The sequence below is a fragment of the Letharia columbiana genome (assembly GCF_014066305.1).
Source record: "Letharia columbiana isolate WasteWater2 chromosome Unknown Sc0000000_s0, whole genome shotgun sequence".
NCBI lineage: Eukaryota > Fungi > Ascomycota > Lecanoromycetes > Lecanorales > Parmeliaceae > Letharia > Letharia columbiana.
Window position 1 is genome coordinate 1,314,072 of NW_023501036.1, and position 16,715 is coordinate 1,330,786.

At 49.9% G+C, this 16,715-nt stretch overlaps 7 protein-coding genes across 7 annotated transcripts; 5 read left to right on the plus strand and 2 right to left on the minus strand.

The window, feature by feature from the left end:
• Positions 1–97: 97 nt before the first annotated feature.
• On the plus strand, positions 98–4,956 carry HO173_000309 (uncharacterized protein; the record flags this gene model as incomplete). Its single annotated transcript, XM_037302259.1, has 20 exons — positions 98–112; positions 169–717; positions 772–1,125; positions 1,173–1,307; positions 1,352–1,418; positions 1,466–1,597; positions 1,653–2,002; positions 2,052–2,197; positions 2,250–2,360; positions 2,411–2,729; positions 2,783–2,939; positions 2,997–3,329; positions 3,380–3,462; positions 3,507–3,641; positions 3,698–3,930; positions 3,988–4,111; positions 4,164–4,209; positions 4,264–4,414; positions 4,467–4,615; positions 4,670–4,956. The coding sequence occupies 20 exons, from the start codon at positions 98–100 to the stop codon at positions 4,954–4,956; spliced, it is 3,876 nt and encodes a 1,291-aa protein (XP_037170838.1).
• A 262-nt stretch (positions 4,957–5,218) lies between these two features.
• On the plus strand, positions 5,219–6,401 carry HO173_000310 (uncharacterized protein; the record flags this gene model as incomplete). The annotated part of the gene is made up of 3 exons (XM_037302260.1): positions 5,219–5,643; positions 5,697–6,156; positions 6,213–6,401. The coding sequence occupies 3 exons, from the start codon at positions 5,219–5,221 to the stop codon at positions 6,399–6,401; spliced, it is 1,074 nt and encodes a 357-aa protein (XP_037170839.1).
• A 311-nt stretch (positions 6,402–6,712) lies between these two features.
• Positions 6,713–7,018, minus strand: HO173_000311 (uncharacterized protein; the record flags this gene model as incomplete). The annotated part of the gene is made up of 3 exons (XM_037302261.1): positions 6,713–6,778; positions 6,830–6,886; positions 6,968–7,018. 3 exons carry the CDS (start codon positions 7,016–7,018, stop codon positions 6,713–6,715), a joined length of 174 nt encoding a protein of 57 aa, XP_037170840.1.
• Positions 7,019–7,648: 630 nt separating this feature from the next.
• HO173_000312 (uncharacterized protein) lies at positions 7,649–9,139 on the plus strand (the record flags this gene model as incomplete). Its single annotated transcript, XM_037302262.1, has 1 exon — positions 7,649–9,139. The coding sequence occupies one exon, from the start codon at positions 7,649–7,651 to the stop codon at positions 9,137–9,139; it is 1,491 nt and encodes a 496-aa protein (XP_037170841.1).
• Positions 9,140–9,216: 77 nt separating this feature from the next.
• Positions 9,217–12,749, plus strand: HO173_000313 (uncharacterized protein; the record flags this gene model as incomplete). The annotated part of the gene is made up of 2 exons (XM_037302263.1): positions 9,217–9,562; positions 10,708–12,749. 2 exons carry the CDS (start codon positions 9,217–9,219, stop codon positions 12,747–12,749), a joined length of 2,388 nt encoding a protein of 795 aa, XP_037170842.1.
• Positions 12,750–13,441: 692 nt separating this feature from the next.
• On the minus strand, positions 13,442–14,953 carry HO173_000314 (uncharacterized protein; the record flags this gene model as incomplete). Its single annotated transcript, XM_037302264.1, has 2 exons — positions 13,442–14,348; positions 14,403–14,953. 2 exons carry the CDS (start codon positions 14,951–14,953, stop codon positions 13,442–13,444), a joined length of 1,458 nt encoding a protein of 485 aa, XP_037170843.1.
• A 563-nt stretch (positions 14,954–15,516) lies between these two features.
• Positions 15,517–16,514, plus strand: HO173_000315 (uncharacterized protein; the record flags this gene model as incomplete). The annotated part of the gene is made up of 2 exons (XM_037302265.1): positions 15,517–15,702; positions 15,768–16,514. The coding sequence occupies 2 exons, from the start codon at positions 15,517–15,519 to the stop codon at positions 16,512–16,514; spliced, it is 933 nt and encodes a 310-aa protein (XP_037170844.1).
• Between the last annotated feature and the right edge of the window lie 201 nt (positions 16,515–16,715).

Here is a 16,715-nt window from a genome sequence, read left to right on the forward strand (position 1 = left end):
GACTCTAACATCAGCAAGTGAGGCACTTGTCATTAGGCTACCCAAACCCAACACGGTCTAACACAGTCACAGTGCTAGCTTTGTGTCCGATGTCGAAATGGCTCACGAGGAGGTTCGAATTCGAACATTGCATTGAAAACAATTGACAACCCAGGCTAACGAGTTCAGGTGTTTGCGGGACCTATGTCGGAGAGCGTCCCATCGAGTGTGACTGGGTTTGCCCACCGGCGATCGAGGGCAGATTCAGTAGCAAGTTTTACATATTTCCAAGAGGATGATGAGTCTCCTGAATGGTCCGTGGATCAGGCTGTCATAGATGAGGAGGACGAAGACACGGACATTGGCAAGCAGCCTGGAGAAGACGTAGAGTACGATTTGGAGTCAGGCACCATATCGTCCCAGAGACGCAAATCTTCGGGTTTCTCCAAAAGTACTGCCGAAGAGCCTCTTCTTCACCGTAACGACTCTACCAAGACTGACGCGAGCGGCTTCGGACGGGGAGCAAGGTCAAGCCAGAAGATTTATGTTGTGTCCGAGGATTTGACCATCGTTGTCGCTGGGTTTATCACAAAGCCGTTGGGCTTGATACTTTACCTGACCTTTTGCGCTTTCTCTTTGGGCTTGGGATACTTGATTCTTCGCTGGCTTCCTCGTTGGCGAGTCCGTCTGACAGGATCTCCAAAACCGTTACGCGAGTGCAACTGGGTTGTCGTTGAGGTGAGACAGCGATATCAGCATCGGCGATCAAAGACAGCAGCTAAAATCGACCAGAACCAATGGGGCGAGTTTATGGTACAAGACATTGTCACAATCCAATACGGGCACGTCACTTCGACTGTCTTTGGCTTGAGGGAAAAGAAAAGCTTTCCTCTCGATTACGATGAGGATGATGACCCTATAATGACACATCTGCGGTTTTTAGACTATCGTTACATCAGCTTCTGTTTTCACCCGTTGAAAGACAACTTTGTGCTGTGTAGCGATTGGAAAGATCCTGACTGGACAGACGTAAAGTTGATCAGGGCCGGCTTGGACAGTGATGAGCGCCATAGGAGGGAACAGGTTTTTGGCAAGAACCAGATCGACATCAAACAGAAATCTATTCTCCAGCTACTTGTGGATGAGGTGAGTGATGATCCTAAAAACCCTAGGAACTTCCTAATATCCTTTAGGCCTTTCACCCTTTCTACATCTTCCAGGTTGCGAGCCTGATTCTCTGGTCCCTCGACGAGTATTACTACTACGCAGTGTGCATCTTCTTCATTTCAGTAGTCAGCATCACGACAACCTTGATTGAAACCAGATCAGTAAGTCAACCAACACACGTTCCTGGAGATATATTGACGGATAGACCATGAAACGCCTGCGCGAAATATCGCGCTTCGAGTGCGAGGTTAGAGTCTTGCGAAACGGGTTCTGTGGGTATTCCATGCCCAGGTGAAATGCACAGTCTGATACTCCTCAGGGCGACAAGTGGAAAATGGCGAGCTTGTGCCAGGAGATGTATACGAAGTTTCCGATCCATCTTTGACCCAATTTCCATGTGATAGCCTATTGCTCGCAGGAGACTGTATCGTCAATGAGAGCATGCTTACTGGTACTCAGCTGCTATCCTCACACTTTAGAAGCCACTATATTGACAAGCATCTTAGGCGAGTCTGTGCCGGTCTCAAAAGTCCCGGCAACCGATGGATCCCTACAACTGTTGAGTATGAGTTCAAGCACAATGAATCCTGAAGTCGCCAAGCATTTCCTTTTCAGCGGGACGAAGATCATCAGAGCGAGGCGGCCTCAAGAAGGACAGGACGATGAGGCCGTTGCATTAGCTATCGCTGTCAGGACCGGCTTCAATACAACCAAAGGCGCTCTCGTCCGTTCAATGCTCTTTCCCAAGCCATCAGGGTTCAAATTCTACAAGGATGCCTTCCGGTATATATCCGTCATGGCTGGTGTTGCTGCGATTGGCTTCATTGCCTCCTTTGTAAACTTCGTTAGGCTCAACGTGAGTGTTTCGAAAAGCGTTGCTCGCATCTTGCGCTAACATCGAACAGCTTGCATGGCGTTTGATCATTGTTCGCGCCCTAGACTTGATCACGATTGTTGTCCCTCCTGCCCTGCCCGCTACCTTATCCATCGGAACCAATTTCGCTCTGTCCCGATTGAAAAAGAAGCAAATCTTTTGCATAAGTCCCCAAAGGCAAGCCACTTGGCCCGCCGATAGCTCAAAGGCAATGCACTGACCTCAACAGGGTCAACGTAGGCGGAAAGCTCGACGTCATCTGTTTTGACAAGACTGGAACCCTGACCGAAGACGGCCTTGATGTCTTAGGGGTAAGAGTTGTCCATCGGCCAGCGATGAGGTAGTGCATAATCTTGTAATGCTATGTGTTTCTTTACTAACTACCATCAGATTCAGTGGCGTACTTGGTGATTCCTCAACCCTCCTGCCTGGTGCTGCTTATCAACGAGATCCCACGGTTAATTATCAGATCCATAAAGCCGCTCTGTATACAATGGCTACTTGCCACTCCTTGCGTGTTGTGGACGATGAGCTACTAGGAGATCCTCTCGATGTCAAGATGTTCGAGTTCACTGGCTGGTCTTTCGAAGAATTCGCACAGAAGGCAAATGTCATTGACCAAGAAGATGGCCAAAACAGCCCTTCATCGATAGCTAGACCACCCCCTGGTCTGGAGTACGGCATTGATGAAATGCCGCAATCAGCGACTGTGAGTCTTCTGACAACATGATCTTGCGAAGTTCTGACTCACCGCTTGGGCAGAATGCACAGATCGAGCTAGGGATTCTGAAGTCCTTCGAATTTGTGTCACAGTTGCGTCGAGCTAGTGTTGTCGTTGGTCAATCTGGCTTTCCAGGTGGTGACATCTACGTAAAAGGAGCACCCGAGTGCATGACAGACATCTGTCGACAGGATAGCTGTGAGTTTCTTTGGAGCATGCAAAATGCTGTCACGAGTGCTAATAGTCTCTCTGTAGTTCCTGTTGATTACGACGACCTGCTTAGCTTTTACACTCATAGGGGCTTTCGGGTCATCGCCTGCGCAACCAAGCATATCGAAGCGCTGAATTGGACAAAGGTGGAGACGATGAGGCGCCAGGATGCTGAGTCTGACCTCGATTTCCTTGGCTTCATTATTTTTGAAAACAAGTTGAAACCTTCCACTACAGGAGTAATCGATGAACTCAATGATGCCGACATTCGAAAAGTCATGTGTACAGGAGACAACATACTCACAGCGATTAGTGTGGCCAGAGAGTGTAATTTGGTTGATCGTACAGCTCATTGCTTCATTCCACATTTCGTGGATGGTTTGGCTATCCAACCGCTTAAGGATGATGACACCACTAACCGAAGTAAGGCGACTACCGAGACCCTAAAGCTCTTTTGAAATGGCAGAGCATTGACAACTCGCTCTTTGAATTGGACGATAATACACTCATGGTAGCAATGTATTGGAGATTGACGAGCTCTGCTGATTGATGCAGCCTTTGCCACCACCCGCAGAAGCCGACGCCTCATTACCATATGACATTTCCAACCTTCGAAACTACTCACTCGCTGTGAGTGGAGATGTCTTTAGATGGATTATTGAGTTTGGTAGCGAAGACGTACTGAAGAGGGTAATCTCTTTCTCTATCTCTGATCACATGTCTGAGCAGAGTACTAAAGGGAACAGATGCTTGCCCGTGGTCAAGTCTTCGCACGAATGTCGCCAGATGAAAAGCACGAATTGGTGGAGAAGCTGCAGAGTTTAGACTATTGTTGCGGTTTCTGCGGTGATGGGGCGAACGACTGCGGAGCTCTAAAGGCCGCGGATGTCGGCATATCTCTCTCTGAGGCGGAAGCCTCTGTAGCAGCGCCATTCACAAGCCGGGTCTTCGATATATCTTGCGTCCCTGAGGTCATCCGGTAACCGACAATTCCATTAGCTGCGAGCCACTTCGACTATGCTAATCCACGGAATAGTGAAGGACGTGCAGCTCTTGTGACGAGCTTTTGCTGTTTCAAGTATATGAGCCTCTACTCCGCGATCCAGTTCACATCGGTCAGCTTCCTCTATGCCTCTGCCTCAAACTTAGGGGATTTCCAGGTATGACTGTCTTTGCTACAGAGCTGAATATCATAGAATAATGGGAGACTAGTTCTTGTTCATAGATATTCTCTTGGTGCTGCCAGTCGCAATCTTTAGTAAGTCTAGTACCTACGGAGGACAATCCAATCAGCTAGCTAATGATTCTACAGTGGGATGGACTGGTGCCTATCCAACGCTGTGTAGCAAGCGACCAACTGCGAGCCTTGTGTCTCGAAAAGTCCTCACCCCGTTGTTGGGTCAAGTCCTGCTGTGCATAATTATCCAGTTGGTTGGCTTCGAATTCGTACAACGGCAGACATGGTTGGTAATCAGGAGTCCTGAAGGCAAATAGCTTTGGCTAACCATTACAAAGGTTCATTCCTCCACAGCTGGACACCCAAAAGTCCAATATAAAGAATTCGGAAAACACGACTCTCTTCTTGATATCCTGTTTCCAGTACATATTCTCTGGGATTGTGCTCAGTGTTGGCCCGCCGTTCAGGCAATCAATGCGAAACAATCGTAAGCTCGTTCGCGGTCATTTGCAGAGAGAGACACACTGATAAGGTTGCCCAGTGCCCTTCGTGGTGACCATTGTCGCGACTTCCCTGTTTTCTGCCTACATGCTGTTCGACCCCGGAGCCTGGCTTGCCAACCTTATGCAATTGACAGACATGTCTGTTGATTTCAAGGTCTTCGTGCTCGTCTTAGCACTAGGCGGTCTGGCATGCGCATGGATAGCTGAGAGGCGAGTGTTCCTATGGTTGGCACGGCTCCTTGGGGAGCTGCATGATACGCTATGGCCTCATCGCCGCAAGAAGCAAAAGGAATACAAACGTCTTTTGCAAGAGATGCGGATGTAGATAAATAAACAATACCCATGCTTTATTCTAAACCAAGGCGTTCATGACATGTAAGATAGGACACTAATACGGGTACGAGTACGGGTACGAGCTTGTAGATTGTAGACGAAGCACCAGATTTAGATCAACAAGTCTTACTCGGAACTGTTCTACTTATAGAAATTCTCTATTCCCTCCAATTTCAAATTAGCTCATGCAAACTGTTCTTCTCTGCAATATACATCAAAGTAATTGTGAGCTCAAAAATAACGATTCGAGCAATATGAATCACGGTATGTTTGTGGAGAGCAGCGGTCCCCATGCGAAGGCGGCTGAGAAGGAAACAGACTGGGTTCTAGACGGAGGCTGGCTGCCCCAAGCAGTCATTCGATATGGAATTCGACGACAGCTACGAGACCGCATTCATGCTATCCAGACAACATCGCTCGACGAAGCATATCAGGCGAAGATGAAATACGTGAAGGCGCTACGAACACGACCAATGGCAATTGAAACTGCCACCGCTAATTCTCAGCATTACGAGGTCGGTACAGGGGTTTTGAGGGCCTGCCTGGGGCCGCGAATGAAGTATAGCTGCTGTCTCTATCCCACTGGGAAAGAGACACTAGGACACGCCGAGGTGGAGATGCTGGAGACGTATATAGAAAAAGCGGAACTAGCCGATGGGATGAAAGTCTTAGATTTGGGGTGCGGAAACTCTGCCCGTGATCATGCAGCAATCGCTGACAGGGCCAACAAAGTTGTGGTTGGGGATCTGGAGCACTCTTCTTCGCCGAGATATTCCCAAACGCCAGGATCACAGCATTTTCCAATTCAAGGACCCAGAAAGCATACATTGACGATCAGGCCGAGTCAAAAGGACTTTCAAACATCAAGGTACTCACTGGAGATGTCGTGGATTACGAATTCGATGAAGATGCTTTTGACCGTGTGATATCCATTGAGCTGTTCGAACATATGAAGAATTATCAGCTTCTAATGGCGAAGGTATCGCGCGCCTTGAGGCCAGGTGGGAAGCTTTTCATTCACATATTCGCTCATAAAACAACACCCTACGATTTCGAAGAAGGGTGGATGAGCACGCACTTTTTTACTGGGGGCACAATGCCCAGTGCGGACCTGCTACACTACTTTCAAGGGGACCTTAAATTGCAGGAGCAATGGTGGGTGAGCGGGAAGCATTATGCTAGGACCTGCGAGGTGAGCCATTGTCGAGCGGCCTTCCATACTCAACGTCTAGCTCATGCTGTGTCTAGGATTGGCTGTCAAAAATGAACGACAGCAAGCAAGAGATCTGGCCTCACCTGGAAGATACATATGGGAAGAACAGTGCTGCTATGTGGTTTTACAGATGGCAGATCTTTTATATGGCCTGCGCTGAGCTCTTTGCGTATGAGGGTGGGGATACTTGGGGGGTATCACATTATCTGTTTGAAAAGCCATAGCACCATGCAAAATATATGCAATGGGCGGTTTATGTTTCATATGACTGTGCTCATTAATCACCCCTACAAAACACGAAATGTATATAGGGCCACTGTGAGATCGCTCGAGAATGTAACAGTGGGGAACTTTCTTATATAGAGTTCTCCACGCTTACAGCTGCTCTGAAAGATCGGGCTGCCGAGTGGCCTACCCCGATAGCCTACCCACACAAAACTGATGGTGAAGAGCTGTTGGCAAGCCTTCCATCGACTTGCAGCCAGGCCGCCACCTAGTGCACGACTCGCAAATCTCAAAACTACAAGCCAACACTTCAATGATCCCACGGGTGCCTCCATCCTAACAGTACTGGCCCATCTTTCTTTGCACGGTACATAAGCTACACGAAAGTCAGCAGACCTCAATTTCTCCGGAAGCGTGTAGAGCCTACGAAGAACCACATCGAGGCGCCTAACAAGGTTGCAGAATATCGGTATAAAGGCCGGACCTGGTGACGCAAATTTTGTCAGCTAGGCATACAAGTTCACTAGTATTCGAGAAGCACGCTCTCGAAGGTGAGGTGACGCACTGGATGCATGTGGATTGGATGATTGCCATGACCTCCCGAATTGCCAGCCATTGTCTGCTATAACAAAATTAAGAGTCAATAACAACCCTTGACCACGAAATGATGAACGCACTGATTTGCTTTTTCAATTCAGTTGCTTAGCGCGCCAACGCGCTTAAAGGTGATTATCCTTTGCCGCGCTAGCTCGAACAGCTCCGAAGAAAGATCAGATTGTCTATACTGCTTGACAGTCATTCACGTCCAGACATTTACTTGTCAGGGTGTCCTATTAGTTCTTGAAAACTACCGTTTAATTCACAAGTACAACTCAAAGACTGATATCTTCTTGCCTTACTAAACGTCAGCGCTGCATCGTTCTGACATGGACGTTGCCCCTGTCTCCCACAAACGCAAGCTTCGAACAAACTCTGCGTAATGCAGGCAACCTACGGCTATTGTTGAGTACCCTGCAAGGAAGATCCCATTTGAGCTGTTGGGTGATCTGCTTCTAGCCTCGCAAGCATCCAGGAGGTTGACACGTAATACTACGTGCCAGTCTGGGTCAATGTCACACCCAGCATCGTTGCAACACTGAAAGCCAGCTGCCACCTGGGAGTATCAGATGCAAAATACTGGTCGACTCGGTCCTCTACCGTACATAATCCCCACTTACCAATCCGTCACCGAGCCTCTACAACATTCATGGCCTCCACACCAAGCCACTTTGGTGGGCAGACTCCAAACGGAAATCCCACAGCCAGTAAAAGGACCGCTGTTCAAGCATCGTTGGAAGTAGGACCAGACGGGAAAAAGCCCAAGTTCCATGGCTGCTCCAAAATCTCGAATTATATCATGATGTCCAAGCTTGGAGAGGGAACCTTCGGAGAAGTACACAAAGCCGAATCGCGCGTCACCGGACAGATTGTGGCAATGAAAAAGATTCTGATGCACAACGAGAAGGATGGTTTTCCAATCACTGCGATCCGAGAGATAAAGCTACTGAAGATGCTGTCTCATCCCAATATCTTGAAGCTGGAAGAGATGGCTATTGAGCGAATAAAAGGAGAAGGGCGGAAAAAAGCGATAATGTACATGGTCACCCCGTATATGGATCATGACTTGTCCGGCCTCCTCGAAAACCCTTCAGTACAGTTCACCGAGCCTCAGATCAAATGCTACATGATACAGTTGCTCGAGGGAGTCGCTTACTTGCACACGAGCAAAATACTGCATCGCGATATGAAGGCTGCTAATCTCCTCATCAACAATCACGGCGTACTTCAGATTGCCGATTTCGGTCTGGCTAGACCTTACGACGATCCTCCGCCGCAAAGAGGAAAGGGCGGTGGCGAAGCTACGAGAGACTATACTACGCTTGTGGTCACTCGCTGGTACAGACCTCCCGAACTACTTCTTACATTGCGCAAATATACTTCAGCTATAGACATGTGGGGTGTGGGTTGCGTCTTTGGAGAGATGTTCAAAGGGAGACCCATCCTCCAAGGAAATACCGACCTCAACCAGATACATTTAATCTTCGATCTAATGGGATCACCGAACGAAGAAAACATGCCTGGATGGAGTACTTTACTCGGCTGTGAGGGAGTCAAATCCTTTCCACAACGAAAGAGCACCCTCTCGCAAACCTTTCGAGAGCAGGGACCTTCGTTCATCTCTCTGTTAGGGGAGCTGCTGAAGCTTGACTGGCGCAAGCGCGTCAACGCCATCGACGCTCTTGAACATCCGTATTTTAAAAACCCTCCGCTTCCAGCCAAGCCTGGCGAGATTCCTCAATTCCAAGAATCACACGAATTAGACCGAAAAAAGTTTCGCGAGCAGAAAGCCAATCTCCCTCCAGCACCAGCTGGTGGTACTGTCGGGATGGGTCCGGATGGGGACTTTGTCAACGCTGCTGGTCATTTGAATCATAATGGTCAGTACCGATCTCGCGGAGGCCTCGGAGCATACTCGAACGAGCAGCAAGCATATCCACCTAGGCATACTGGCTACGACAATCGACAGCATGGTCTGCAGCGAGAATTCAGAGGGCCACCTCCACCTCCGGGACCTCCGCCACCGCAAAGTCGACGTCCGGCTTGGCCTCCAGAAGCGAATGGGTTACCGCCAAGACCCCCCACCTCCAATAAATCCCGTATGGGGAGGCCAGGTTCACCGAGGAAGTGTTCCGCGTGATGAGACAAGAGGAAGGCCTCCGCCGCGTGAAGGAGGTGTGGTCGGAGGGTCTCGGGTGGATACCTACATTCCGAGCTATGCTAATAGGGATGAAGGACATCGTGACCGTGATGATGGACGTCGAGGTCGAGATGACGGTCAGCGGCGAGATGATAGGGGTGATAGAGGGCGGCAAGGGGAGAGAAGGGAGCAAGAACATCGAGATCCTGGACGAAGGAGGAGTCGAAGTCCTGAACGAGATCGTAACAGGGAGCTTTATCGGCGGTGAGCCCAGTCCTGAACGTTTTATGAAATCTAATGGCATGGCTGCTTTGAAGGCTGGATCAGAGTTATCCGGAGTTGGGTGGACAAAGGTCTCCGTCACAGCACATGATTCAACGGATTTTGACTATGCGGAGAGTTTTACAGAGGCCAAACTTCCGGGTGTTGCTTAGACGCCCGCTATCTAGCTACGCGTCTTCCAAAGATTCATAGCTTCGGATGGATGAAGATTTACGCATGCTCTGTAGACCCTGCCATCTTAATGTTGACTTCTTCCGTCGTTCGGGATAACGAAGTCCTTTGTCGATGAATTGGCCCTCTTACAGTCTGGTTAACGTGTGTGGAGTGCGAGTTTTTTGGGGGTGTCCATTGGCCTTCACTGCGGTGGTGCCAGTTTGCACAATGACAGCTGCGCGTGGACGACGCGTTCACTGTACCCCCACACCTTGCAGCTTACTTGTAGAAGCGCTGGCTGCTAGACTTGGTAGCCAATGGTTTTGACCCGATAGTGGTCGCAGCCTTTCTCTATCTGGACTGCAACCGCCAGGAGGCAAAAGTCCTTAAAGTCAGTCCATGTCTCATCATTCATGAATTTAGAGGTTATGAATGACATTATTGCATTTCTTCTTGATGAAGCTGGATTCTCGCTTTAGCGAATGAGATTGAGGCGAAGTGGGGAATGCTTCGGGCCACTCCCTAATTCCTGAGCACTTGTAGTACCTGATATCTCCATCCACTTCCCATTTCTCAGCTCTACTTTCTACCCTACCCTCTCGGGTCACAATTGCTCACAACATCATACCGCTACATTGCATAGAGACTCACTGTTTCCATTGCCACTTTACCTTGCCCTTCAGCGCTTGCAGGGAGTTAGTCCCAAGCTTAACACAGAATTCGCGGATCAACTTGCGCCGACGTCTCACAAAATACTCTCTGCCCTTCTTTGTCTCGAAACTTCGGAAGAACAACTGCTGTCTGCCCTTCTGATTCAAGCAGACCGTTCGGTTTCGCTCGGTGCTTTTGCCTCCATTCGAGCCCGCAGCCCAAGTGCAGCTTTAGCGGCCCAGAGATTGCACCGCATCTACATCCTGCATAGTCGCTCACAACCACAACGTTTATTCGAGAGCTTTGACGATCGATATTCACGCGTCTTACAACATCTAATATCAGGTCCTGGTATTGAAGATACGGTTCATTTTCGTTGTCGATGGCGTCGACGCGCCGCCCTGAGATTTACCAGGATCCCAGCTCCGCTTCCGACAATGTAGTCTCGGCATCACAACCCTCTTATGATCTGATGAGCTCAGTGTTCTCTGATGAAAAATTGCACATCGGCCTTCCCTTTAGCCGAAATATTGTCTTCAATCCTCCCATATCAAGGGCAAGTGGACGCTCCCCACTCAAACCGGTCCGGCAGCCGAGCTCCTCTCCACCAAAAGCCTTGTACGACAACCAGGCGAACATCTCCCTACCGCCTCCACAAGCCCCTGTCTTCACCACAGACTCTCCGCTAAAGAGGCCAACCTCTTCGGCCTTCCACCCGATCGTGCACCTTAAGCCCTTGAAGCCTATATTTACCACATTTCAAAGCAACGCATCTGCGGACAAAGAAAATTTCACCCCTACATATCACAGCGACAATGTTGCAGAGTTTCCGGATCCTTCCTATGGTTACAAAGCTCCTTTGAAGAGAATATTGAGCAATGCCGCTCCACTGCATGATAGACAGGCGAAGAAAAACCGTTCTGATGAATTGTCGGCGCCCGAGATCCCCGAACCTCAAAACATGCCGTTGATCGAGGATGACGGAAGAAAGCCACAGTACAGTTACGCAGCACTTATAGGAATGTCGATACTTCGCGCTCCAGGACGTCGATTAACCCTAGCTCAGATATACAAGTGGATTTCCGACTCTTTCGCCTACTACCGTGCGTCGCAAACAGGCTGGCAGAATAGCATCCGCCACAATCTGAGTCTCAACAAGGCCTTCATCAAGCAAGAGAGACCTAAAGATGACCCGGGAAAGGGGAATTACTGGGCGATAGAACCGGGAATGGAGACTCAATTTATCAAAGACAAAGCCTCTCGTCGCCCAACGTCTTCCTCCGGAACGATATTGAAGAGCTCGTCACTACTATCAAGCGAAGCAAGTATCTGGTCTAGTCAACCTCAGCCTCCTTCGAGGGAAGTCGGACGTGTGACTGAAGCCACTGAACCGTCGTCCGATGCCACGATACCCGCGTCAGATGCGCCATCTCAAGAAGACGAAATCGAAGAGATCCTGAACATGCCACCTCCTGCCTCACGTCTCCCGCTATCACCTCCACTCCAGCCTATTCACTCATCGCCGCCGCTCCCCCGTCCGTTATTGCCGCGTGAAGACACGCCGTCTCCCGTAGCTGGTTTTCCTCTGCCCTCGAGCAATTCTAGATCACGAAGGGGCAAATTGGCTGCGATGGACGATAGCGGTTATTTTTCTTCCTTGGACTCTTCGGCAACGCGGCCCTTTGCAAACCCTATGCTCCCCAGCCTTACCGCTGATAGACCGAGAATCAAGCGGGGGCGAGCCGAAGAAGAGATCGCGCGAATCCGCTCTTCATCACATGACGTTAGTCCAAGTAAGGGCCGCGCGGCGGTGAAGCAGTCGCGGCCACCGGTCTCGTCCTCTCCGCTGCGCCATTTTGATAGCTCGTTGATGCTTCCACCCCTGACACCAGCAGTGAGATTCAAACTTCCGGCAAAGCCACCAGCTTCCATTTCGCCCAACACAAACCTCAGGAATCATCGCAACAAGATAAGGGAACTGGTCGGCTCCCCTGTGAAGAACACGAGTCTTTTCAACGAGGGGGTGTCTTTCAGTCCAGCCTTCAACATCGTTGATGAGGAACACTACTTGTTCAACGACGACTTCGACACAAGCTTCAACATTTTTAGAGACGATGAACATGATTACCGTCGGCGCTCTTCCTCGTCTCCTGCGAGACGATCAGTACGGCGCCCGCGCACTGAGCGTGCAAGCAGGACGGCTACCGTTCTTGCCGACGTTACTGGGACGACTCTGAACAGCAAAGGACTGTTATCGAATGCGAAGGCCCATGCTTTGGAGTCGCCCCTGGCGCAGAAGTCCAGCCAAAACCCGCTTGTTTGGGAAAGCAAACTCGATGATGTCTCAAAAGAGGAGTTGTTTGGTCTCGAGTACGACGATGAGGAGCCCGACGATTTCGGTGGCGTGGACATCTTGCAAGGATTTGAGAAGATCGGAGGGAATCAGCATACCGGTTCCACTGCTCAGAGAGTGTCCAGGCCAAATTTGGGGGCTCGAATTCACACCGGCCCCTCGCGCTTCTAGGGATCTCGATTTCAGCATTAGAAGTTGAGGGTCTTTGACCGTCTCCGCGGTCGTGCGTATTGTAGGCCAACTGGGGGAGACTAGTGTCGAGTGATGTTCACCTCCTTCAGAGTGCGTCGGATTGAGAAGCATTTCAATTTCTTTCACATTGGCGCTAGGCTAGATCTGCAAGTCGCCTATATAATTCGCCAGACTTGAATCTTCACTTTTGTTCTATTCTTACTCGGCACGGAGGAGGAGATTACAGGGGTCAGGGGTCGTTCGGAAAATCTGGGAGTTGTGAGGGATGCACGAGTTTACGATAGCCAAGACAACGACGATCAGCGACATGGTTTTGTTCAGCTTTATGACGGTTCCTGCGAGACACTCTTCATGTATATCTTATGCGCTCAACGTGGCGCCTAGTCTCTTGATATTCAGATTCATGCAATGGAAGAGCAATTCCAACATAGCGAAAGTCTTTGGATATTGTGCTTCTTGCAAGTTCGTATGAAATGTGTCTGTAAACAATGAAGTCTGCTCTTCACGCTATACAGGGTATCTTCGCAATCTCAGCAATCCCCAGCAGCCCTGGTCCCCAGTATGTAGTAAAGCTTGGGCAAGTGGGAGGACCCCGAGGACCCCAATTGTCACCTCGGAGCAACAACCACAACACGGCGTCTTGTACTCACAGCCCCAGTCTACCGTCTTCGTCATCTTCCGCACTGATCACGCTCCTGTGCTTTATTCTTCTGCCACTCCCAGCGCCATCGATCGAGTTCGAAGGGCCCGTGCCTCACGAACCCGCTAACATCACTCCACTTCCTCGCTTCCTCGAGATACCCCACGACTTGTCCAAGCACATCTCGGCCATCTCCATCCTTTTCACTGGCGCCCCGCACAAACTCCGGAACTTCAACATGGTTGAAAGGCTGTGCGCTCGCCTTTAGGGCACTGTCGTCGATCAGCACGGTATTGTGTTGGCCCCATCTCTCACCACGTTCAAAGTCAGGGTGAGAATGTTGAAGATTTTCACTACCCCAGATACGGTCAAGGCGCTTGTAGACCTGGACGCGCTCTTTGTATTGTGCGGATGTCAGCCCAAGCGTGTCTCTTCCCCACTCGCCCAAAAGTATTGCACGCTGGCTTCGAGAGAAAATTCGTGCGCATACACTTTTAACGTTGTATGGTTGCGCAGAAGACCATACGAGAAGGCTATGATTTGCGAAAGCGTATTCGAGGAACTCAGGAAGGCAGGGACGAGGGGTGTAATTCTGGGATGCTCGAAAACGGTAGAGCAAAGTTCCGTTCAAATCCAATACAAGAAGGAGGCGTTGTGGTGAGGAGAGAAGGTTGGGTATGACATGAGCATCATTGATGTAGGCCGACGTGGGGGCCGGAGCCGGTAGGTGAATGAGGTCATCCTTGCTATTAACAATGGAAGGCGAGGATTTGCGAGGAGCGGGCGGGCTAGCTTCGAGATCTCTAGTTTTTGTGGATTGCGAAGATCTACTCGGTTGATATACAGCTTGTCGGAGGTTGGCTGGTGGTGAGTCTGTCCATCTTCCATGCTGGACGAGAGTAGCCGCAGTGAGCAGCGGCGGGTTGGCTTTTGAGTACCTGTATTGCTTGTCAACACGGGAGGATGGGAGACCACGATACGTCAGGACTGACATGGTAGACTTCTGCACGGTAGGTTCCGAGCCTCTAGAAAGGAATCTGGGCTGCTTAAAAGGAACTGCAGTCACTCTAGGAGCGATCGATGGTCTACTGACGGGTTTAAAACCTTGCCCGGACTGGTACCTGGACACACTTGGCGGGCCCGGCGGAGAGACGGAGGTTTGCGCAGGATGACATGTGGGAACAGCTGGATAATTTTGTGCCAAACCATGATGATAGATTTGCGAAGACCAACAATTCCGGGTATCTGCAGAGCTGCCGAGTGGGGCGATAGGTAATGGGTGATACGATGGAGGCGCGGACGGATCCCAGGAGCTGATGCTTGAAGTATGCTGTCCAGAGGCTTGTTGAAGTTTTGACTGCATAGAAGCATCGTCTTCTGCGCGTCTACCTTTTCCTTTGTTCGCGCGACTGGCATTTCGAGGTGCCGCTGACTTCTCGAGGCCCAAATTCTCCAAGCCAAGGGTTTCCTGTTTCTCCATGCTGTGCTTCAAGGATTTGACGCGAACATGGCGGGTGAAGCTGGTCTTTTGGATAGTCCCCATAATTCAGCAGATGTTACCTGTCAGATGAAGTTTGCGTTTACTCGTACCTGAATGACATAATGAGATTGATGGGCATGATGGGATACACAGGTAGATGAATGGAAGGGCAATAGTTGGACCAAATATGCTAGGATGTATTGGTGTGAAGCTGGATTATTGAGAGCGGTTGACATATACTTGTTAACGTAAGGTAAATGTGATGAAGATGTGATGAAGATGAGTCTTGGAAGTATACATGTACTATAAATTTATAACTCAATGTACCTTATCAGCTTATCTTTCTTTAGCGGCGGAAAGTTCCGCCGCGCGTCATCCCAATCTTCAAACGAGCCCCTCCCTACTCTTATGAAGTAAATGTTTCCTGTCTCCACCAAAGGGAGCACCCCAAAGAAAGAGAAAGAAAAAAAGTTTCAGTTGTGAACCATCAAAACAGCCATCTCAATGATTCTGCGCTGTTCGTGTCTCCAGATTAAGAGATCTACTTGTCAGTCTTGACTACTGTGCTTCCAGGCGACGTCGTCCGTGACATGAAACCCTCTTTTCCTCGACGTCCAGAACCGACGATGGTGTTCGCGCATTCACTACATGGTCGGATCAGAGCAGTAAAAGATGCTAGCGATAGTGGCTCCCACACTGACTCGGGTTCTGATATGGGTGCTCCCGGTGATGCTAGACACTCTTCTCTACTTGGCCAAAGCGAAGAAAGCTCCCACCACGACAGTGACGATGAGGACCACCAAGAGGAAGAGGTAAGTGACCCACTGAGGAGGACGGGCCGGCGACCAAGGAGCTAATGGCTGGCGGGAAATCAAAGTCCGAGTCAGAGAATTCGAGTCAAGCTCCGGGGAACGAAGCTGCTTCCATATCTTTCGGCGCCTTAGCGAAAGCACACGCTTCATTCGGCAAGCGAAAGCGAGGCAATGATGACGATGGCTATGGAGACGCCCAAGAATCCGCTGGAAAGACTCAAGTACCTCGCGAATTCGTTAATGATGAAGCACTGGAGCGCAAAGCCGGGAAAAAAGATACCCGCGACTTCTCACGCACTTCCAAGCACGCCCCTGCAGAGCTCTCCTCCAAAAAGGCCGTCTCTCGCAGACGAGAAGTCGTGCCAACGCAAAAAATAAATCATCGTGACCCGCGCTTCGAGCCCCTCAGTGGGGCTGTCGACGAACAAAAAACCCAGAGAAATTACTCCTTCTTGGATACATACCGCGACTCCGAAATGTCAGAGCTCAGATCAGCCATTCGCAAAGTCAAAGACAGTGAGGCCAAGGAGAAACTCAAGCGCGCCCTTCTTAGCATGGAGTCTCGCAAGAAGGCCCAGGGGATGAAAGAGCAGCAACAGGGGGTGTTGAGAAAGCATAGAAGGGAGGAGAAGGAGAAGATTGAGCAAGGGAAGAGACCGTTCTACTTGAAGAAGGCCGACCAGAAAAAGATGGCACTGGTTGAGAGATTCGAGGGCATGAAGGACAAGCAAGTTGACAAGACTATTGAGAGAAGGCGGAAGAAAAAGGCTGCTAAGGAGAGGAAGGGAATGCCAGATGCGAGAAGGGGTTGATTGTGAATCAAGGTGATTCTAGCGCTTTGTTCAAGTGGTTCTCGTCAATGTTAAAGTCGACTCACAAACTTTGGGATCGTGCGTGCTCAGAAAGAGTCTCGGGAGAGGAGGAAATGAGAAGAGAGAGGGCGCCGGGACGCGTGTGATCAAGAGACCGCGATAGTGATGCCAATAAGGTGAACCATTACGTCATCATACCCA